Below are 8,251 nucleotides of genomic sequence, written 5' to 3'. Positions count from 1 at the left end.
TAAATTGCCAATATCATAGATGTGATGTAAAGCTTGCTCGTCCAGTCTTATTAGATTGAACTCGACATTGGTTCGTTTATGCCCGCGGTTTATACCTTATTATTTAGCCGCATTTGTGTCCATGACTACTTGGTGAATTGCCTTTATGGAGTTCTGTATGGAGGTGTTTAGGCGGGTGTTTAGGATTCACGTATAACATCATGGCCAAGGATAAAAACGAAAAGGAGGTACGTAACCTACTATAATAATATTAATATTACAATAGAGTTCTTGTTAGTTGCAAATCGGAAGAATGTTATGTTGATAATGCAACATTTTTTGGCTAGTGGTTAACGAATGCGAACTCTAAATTAGTTGACTGAAAGCGCGTTTTACAGGTGGTGAGATAATCAGACTGGGCTTGCGTATTTAGTTCAAATATAATATATCCAAAATTTAATTTATTTTTGTATTATAAATATATTATATCAAAATCACTCACTTTCTGATCAGGTTGCCACCAATGTTAAATTTTAGCGGGACGAGTATGTTCCGGTTATATTGGGACAACTTCAGACTATTACGCTAAAGTCAGTGAACAGTGAGTTCAGTCAGTGAGTTTCTTTCACGTTATATATATACCTCGTTATTTCTGCTTACGCGTTTCTGCCGTATTAATCAAATCATGAAAATAACTAGTAACGGTATAAAAAAAAAGCTTTTAAAAATGTGTTGATAATTACCCGCACTTAAAATTTAATCAATTAGTGTAAAAGACCTGGTTTTATACCAAAGAAAAATGCATTTGGGACTTACTGGTGTCTTTGGTCTACCTATATCGCTTATTATTGTGTGATTATATTGTGTTAGTTTAACTTTAATTAGATTACATTAGCTTTACTGGTTATGTATTGTTACGTTATATTGCGTAACAGTTACGGTACGTACGTGTACGTTACTATATATGTGACGTGTCATGTCAAAAGGAGACACTTTTGGGCAGGGTCGTAAATGGAGAAATAGCCAAAAATCTGCCGGTGGGTGATTTTTTCACAATTTGGGTTTCTTGCGAATTTGTGATGTTATTAATGTTAAAAATATTGTCTGATAGTTTCAGACCGGAATATAACTGGCATCTTGTATTTTTGAGACATTTTCAAGTTAATTCCTACTCTCAACATTGTCAATAATATTTTTAAAGGCCGATATCTCAATTTCCAATTTTATAATACCATAACTTCCGAACTCAATATCTTCGCTTAGGAATGTCCGATTTCATTGGGGAAAACGGCGTTGTGGAGCAAAATATCTCTTTATTTAAGATATGTAAAAACCTCAAAATTCATAACCTGCCCAAAAGTGTCTTCTTTTGACATGACATGTCACATATTAGAGAGATTGCGATTTCCAAACGTACGTATCAAACGTACGGTGGAATTTATCACGTAATTTCGATACGTTTGGAAATCGCAATCTCTCTATTCTGCGTTTTATTACGTTACGGTACGTTACGTATAGGCCTAATATTATTATTCTATCATGATATGCTCTATTACGTCACATTACGTTACGTTAATTTATGTTGTACGTGTTTGTTTATGTTTTGTTCTATATCATGTAAGCTCATATATTTAATATACACACATATAAATTATAATATTATGCTCTTTATTTCAGTCACACATTGGCTTACGATGGCGATTATGTCTGCTACTTGTTGTATGTTTGCTTGGAGTGGCTGTGATTGTGGCGAGTATCGCATGTCATATATTATGTCCACGCCCGTAAGTATAATATATAGTGTTTTTACTTGAAATGATTGTGATTGTGGCCAGTGTCGCATGATGTCATAATGTTTATATGCCCACAAAAATGTCCCTTTGGCTATAGCCTACGTCACTGTTGGCTACATTTCGTCTGATGTATTCCACAAGTTAATGAAGAATGCGGCTGGAAATTTGATGAATTATGGGTTTATTACTCAGAAAATCAAAATTGCAAATGAGAAACATGTAAAAATGATTTAGGCATTTAGCGTAGCAGGCTGACGATTTTCAAACAAAAATCATCATGATCACTGTGTGCCTTCATTGTCTTGGAGATCCGTTCGATAGCTTTTGATTTGGCCACCTTAAGCGGAATGAGTTTCAAAAAGTTTCTAAATTATTTTAAAAAAATATATGTCGTTATAATTAGTCCTACTTACGTAACATAACTTTGTAATACATATTAATGATATCCTGTGCTATATTATTCATCTTGTTATAGCGAAATAACACTGAACTGAACTGAACAGTATACATTATGTTGTATATGTGACGTACTGACCCTTAAACAATTTGGTATATTTTACCAAAATCCTGAAAAGATGTCTCCTTTAATTGTATATCGTTGTGTTTTATATTTTCCCCACATCGAGTTGGTGTGCCTTGCTCCCTTTTCAGTTGTTCGCATATTTTAGGTACCCATTTGTATCATAGATCCTTGATGTTTGTGTGCCCTCTTCCGTTGGATTCATCATTACCTACTTTTTGTTTGTTTGTAATAATTTTTTTCTGTTTCTTCCCAAAGGCCAAAAGAAATCATATATCAAGTGGGTAACACCCTATATAGAAAAGAAATCAAGCCACAGGTCGTGACCACCCAAGCCCCACCGAAGACCGTAACACCGTGTTCTGAAACCGAGGCTAGCAAAAAAGGCAAACATGGTAGTCGAACGAATCCCGACTGCAACCCTACGCGGAGGAGGGGAACCAGCAAAACTGATCGAAGACGAAGCAGAAGATCATTGGATTTTCTTTTTGGCGGGAAAATTTGGAAATCAAACGATCTCTCATTATTAGATGTTGTGCGGTCGCCAAGGTAAGAGACTTTGAAAAAGACCCCTGAAAAGCCGTTTAAATCAGAATCGGTGTTTGGCATCGCTTAACGCATCCCTTTTGGAATACGATTTTCACACTGGTGACTAAATTCTACGCAATAATGAACAAGGATCAAGGTAAAAGATTCACCATATTTTATTTTAAACTTACATCAGTTCTGTTTTTAATGGTGTGTCACTGCATGTCATGATGTTTTCTTTGTTTTGACCACTTGCAGGTGATACTGGTGAATCAGATGAAACTTAAAAACGACAAACTTCTTGAAAGTAATATAATCATGATATCGTCATGACTTTGGCATAATACCTAATAACAAATTAAATTACTATAAACCGTCGCTCTATCTAACGTGTGAAGTGCTTTAAAATGCGACTCGCCGAGCCCGAGTAGCGACCGATTCGACAAACACAGTATTCCACTGACTGTAAAAGACCAGGAGGTCGGATGCGATATCGCCATTTTTGACGTCGCCATTGGATTAGCACATCATCATGTAGCGACCAAGTAAACACAGCCACTGACTGTAAAAAGAAAATCAACGACGCCCTCTGTAGACAGAGAATACAAAGGGGGCGGACGTGGACGATTGGATGTTATTCGGCAATATGCAGTAATAGAGACGATGTGTTAAAGAAATGTCGCTGAGAGTGAAATGAGTTAGGCACCTTTACATTTTGCAAGAGCTTAAAGTCATATTCCATGGTAGAGTTTCTTATTCTTTTCTCGCTCAAACTTGTAAATTTTAGCAGTGCTGAGTGGTCGTATTTATAAGGCTTTAATAGTTGCAACTTGAACATCCCCTTAAAAGTTAAGACTTGCCGAAGGTGAACATGGCCTATGTGTTTGCACTCAAATATTGAGACAAATAAAGCTGACACACAAGAAGAATGGTATGGATTCTTATATATATATATCGTTTGATATATTGTTGGCCTTATCTCAAGAACCGCCGTATACCTATGGAAATATACATGCGATTATTAGCTTCTTTGACTCATTTCCTATAAGGTAAGGTATGAAGTCACGCCGGAGTAATGCTTACGTTAAATACGCCGGTACCCATCTATACACCTTGGTGACGACACAATAGAGGTTGATAGCCTTGGGCATAACACGATGGCACCACCGCCGGGATTCGAACCCACAACCTTTTGATCCACAGTACCCCCTATAACATGGATGTATTAATATTAATAAGTGGGCATGCGTACATTGCAGTTTTTCATCAGTTATATAGCTAAAACTGGACTCGCATATAAAGTTCCCTATAGCGAAATCTTAACTAGACATTAATTTTCCACATTTTGGACTAAAATGGTCATTTTGCAATAACTTTAGAACTATTAACACTGAAAACACCAACTAATATATTCCATTTAAAGTCCACACTACCCCTCAGGAAGATTTAGCTAAAGTCTTCCACAGTGGGAGTAATAGTTTCGAATAGAATAGACAATTAAGTAACTTTCATATGAAATATTCACTCCAGTTGTAGAAGATATCAGTAAAGTCATAATATAGGAGGAGTATGGATTTCAAAATGATTAACATTGACCAATTACATTTGAAAAACATACTCCCCTGTGCAATATTATTTCCAAAATCTTCGACAGAGGTAGTAAGGATATCAACTGGAATATCCCATTGTTTTTCTCCCACACCACAATTTATACCTTTGTGAATGTTGTTTCTTTGTTTTAATGTTTATTGTAAATATTGTAATAAATATTTATATGAATAATTCTCACCGAAAGGCTCACATGATACGTGGTCCTATAACATTTAAGGGGGTACTACACCCCTCGATAAATGTGTGTCTATTTTTGTATTTTTCTCAAAAACTAATAATACAGTGGTAACAAAAGTTATGTATAATTATTATAGGGGCAAGGAAACCAATTACCACACTGGAATTTCAGTAACCCAAGACAAGCGGTTTCTTATTTATGATAAGAAACAAGGTAGGGGAGAGCGGGGAGTGTTCGCCCTATATTTTTCTGACCAGCCTAGCGATGTCAATTTTAAGGTTAGGGATGACATGATTAGCCCATGTGAAAGCCCTATGTGTTAGCTATATACGGCCACAATCCCAGAACTATAGGACTTACAATAGCAACAGGATAGAGCAAACAAAAAAGTTTTTCAAAGTGGCGAACTTGCCCCATATTGGGGCAGGTTCGCCCATATGGTGGGGTAAGTTCACCCTAATCACAAAAAAGCTTTAAACATTGCATAACAATAGCATATTAAATGCAAACATTTAGCAAGAGTATACATGGCATTCATTCTCTTCTGGAGAGTCACTAAATTTGTTGCAGGGGTCGGGTCAGGGTAAAATGTAGGGGTCCAAAGTGAGCTTAAACGTATCATGTTTACAACTTCGGGGAGATTATGGATTAGGACATAAACGGTGGTATGAGTAATACTGATACCACATAACTTTAAAAAACATGCTTTTCAGTAGTTTTACCTTGTTTACTGGTATAGTTATCAATATTTTGCATAATACGCTGATGGGGCAGGTCCGCCCTCCAGTTTGGGGTAAGTCCGCCCGGGGAAGATATAGGGCGAACATGCCCCATCCTCAAAAGGGCGAACGTGCCCCTTGTGCACATTTTTGTCTTTTCTTCAGGGTATGCAAAATACAAATCGAATACGGAGTTTATAACTGCATTAAATCTTTGACAAATCCCATATGTTCCCAATACAGATTTCCATTAAAACCATCTGTATTTATGTATCAATGATAATACAAGATTATAAATGCAAGAAAAATTACGTTTTGGTGTAATTTTTTGTTTTGGCTGCAGTTCGATGAACGCGTCCCTATATGTCGAGTAGCTAATATGAGAAGTTTATAATGACCTATGTCACCTAATTTTGCCATCACCAAATTCCCCGATAGCCGTAGTGCTGAGAAACAAGGGGTGGGCGAACCTGCCCCTAGGGCGAACACTCCCCGCTCTCCCCTACCGCTAGGATGTACCTCATTTCCTATCATATGTACTGAACCGCTTATCTTGAGTCACTGAAATTTCAGTGTAGTAATTGGATTCCTTGCCCCAATAATATACATAACTTTTGTTACCAGTGTGTTATTATTTTTTGAGAAAAAATGCAAAAATAGTCACAAATTTACCACAGGGGTGTAGTACCCCCTTAAGATAATATAAAGACATTTTCGAAGAATTCGAACAATTGCATTTTAATCACGAATCTTCATCGATTGTTTGTCAGTTTTGCAAATAAAAGTATGGATTTTGTTGTAAAACAACGGAGTTTGTGTGTTAAATTGATAGATTATAGGCTTCTTTGCGGCAATTGGTGGGGGGGGGGGGGCAAGATTTTTGACCCCCTGTAATTCACCAGGCCTTGCCCCCGCCACACGCTCGGAAAAATATTTGGTGCCGCCATTGGTCAATTGTATAATCACAATTTTCCAGTATGGTTTCATATTATAAGATCGTACATTATGGCTTTGAATGTCAATTGCCATAATTATTAATCACATCAAACCGCTTTTCCATCTGTCACTTGGTATTTGATATAAGCGGCAGATATCTAATTTCGTCTGCAAGTTGTGGTCCAGAACCATAATTCTAAAACATAAAGGCCGCAAGCCCGGTAGGGCTGAGGCCGTTGACTTCCATAATAAAGACTTGCAACTAAATGGTGTTCCAATTACATAAGAGCCCTCAAGACACATCCTAAACATACGGCCGCAAGACTGAGGCCACTGAATTCCATAGTAAAGAAGTGCAACTAAATGGTGTTCCCATTGAGCCTGGGCCACAAATTGCGGACGGAAACAGATTTTGCTTGGTAAATGATATTCCACATGAAGACAGGGTGTAAGTAACTAAACGGTTTTTATTTCATTTCTTGACTAATAAAATGGAAAAGGAACAACATCGATCGAGACATTATTAGTTTTAGACCTTATTGTTTTAAATTGCATTTTTTTGTAATTTAAATAAATTAGTAAATTAATTAATTAATCAATAAATAGAAAAATGAATAAACAAAATGCAGATTAATCAACAATAATGATTGAATGAATCAGTTAATTCTATAATTCATTCATTCATCATTCAAGAAATTATGTATGTATGTGTGTATGTATGTGATAGGGGGGGGGGTGGGGGGGGTTGGTATGTAGGGGTGTCTGTCTACGTTCGCAAATGAGCAAATGTGGAGCTTTCTGGACCGAAAAAGCATAAAAAACTTAGTTTATTTTCACCCCCACCACTCGCAAAGAGGACCTTTTTTGGCCTTTGGCAATTTGCAGCCGCACCCTGTCTAGTCCACTGCGTGTGCCTTCCACGAAGTAAAATCAAATTTTATGATTTTCTCAAAAAATGCTCATCTTGCAGGAATCTATTATGCCAGTTGGATTTCTTGCGTAAATTCCTGTATGAAAATGTTTACTTGCATATATAAGCAATATCTAAATGAAGGTATACGGGCTATAATAGATGACTCATGCTATCTACAGTAGATAGCAAAGGACGGGTATCCAGGGTATTGCACAATTATTGAAACCCTGGAACAATAATTTAGTTTATTTACTTGCATGTCTTCTCTACCTTTTTTTCACAATTTTTCTATGGCTGCAATCAAATATAAACTTTTTTTCCAAGGTAGCAACTTACTTTTTTTCATTTTCAATCATAGAAATTTAGTTTAAATGTTTTTTCTGCAACACGTACACAACATCCTTCATTAATAATTGAACGTGTTTTTAATTAATGTTTAAGAGAAAGATAACATTGTTTAATGTTTGTTTCACTCTCGCATTGACAGCCAGACAGTCAAATGTGCCACATAATATAGATAAATGTGGATAGACGTGTTTATAATATCGTTATTTTCTTCTTAAATTGTTTGTATTATTCGTTATTTCCTGGAGCAGGAGGCGGAGAAGAGGTATGTATAATTTAACGATGCTTATGCTGGTTTGTTATTATTATTATTATTATTATTATTATTATTATTATTATTATTATTATTTATCTAATTGCATTATTTCACTTTTCATAATAATTCGTACCTTACATGGAGGCCTATAACAAAAATATGAATCAAGAGTCAAAGCAATAATGTAGGATTTCTGATCAAGTTAGACTTGTACTTTTGTACACAAAATTATACCATTTTCACTGTCACATATGTTTCCTTTTTAGTTTGAGTTGAAATAAAGGGGTAAATAAAAAACATTTCTATGTTAAATTACAGAAAATTACAGCGTAAAGAGTTTTGGAAAGCCAGCAACGCCTATATAATCAACATAATAATTCCATGCATCCAGTGGACATTAACTTTGCACTGTCACTGTAGGCCTTTGACAAGTTGGGTAAAATGTCAGTGACAAAAATCGTGTTGCTATTATA

At 36.0% G+C, this 8,251-nt stretch overlaps 1 protein-coding gene across 1 annotated transcript; it reads left to right on the top strand.

Annotated features, from left to right (window-relative positions):
- On the top strand, window positions 1–4,729 carry LOC140150767 (uncharacterized). Its single transcript, XM_072172870.1, has 4 exons — window positions 1–227; window positions 1,657–1,763; window positions 2,551–2,841; window positions 3,079–4,729. The coding sequence occupies exons 1-4, from the start codon at window positions 201–203 to the stop codon at window positions 3,080–3,082; spliced, it is 429 nt and encodes a 142-aa protein (XP_072028971.1). The 5' UTR covers window positions 1–200; the 3' UTR covers window positions 3,083–4,729.
- The last annotated feature ends 3,522 nt before the right edge of the window (window positions 4,730–8,251 follow it).

The sequence above is a fragment of the Amphiura filiformis genome, chromosome 4 (assembly GCF_039555335.1).
Source record: "Amphiura filiformis chromosome 4, Afil_fr2py, whole genome shotgun sequence".
Taxonomy (NCBI): Eukaryota; Metazoa; Echinodermata; class Ophiuroidea; order Amphilepidida; family Amphiuridae; genus Amphiura; species Amphiura filiformis.
This window is presented reverse-complemented; position numbering and strand designations above follow the sequence as displayed.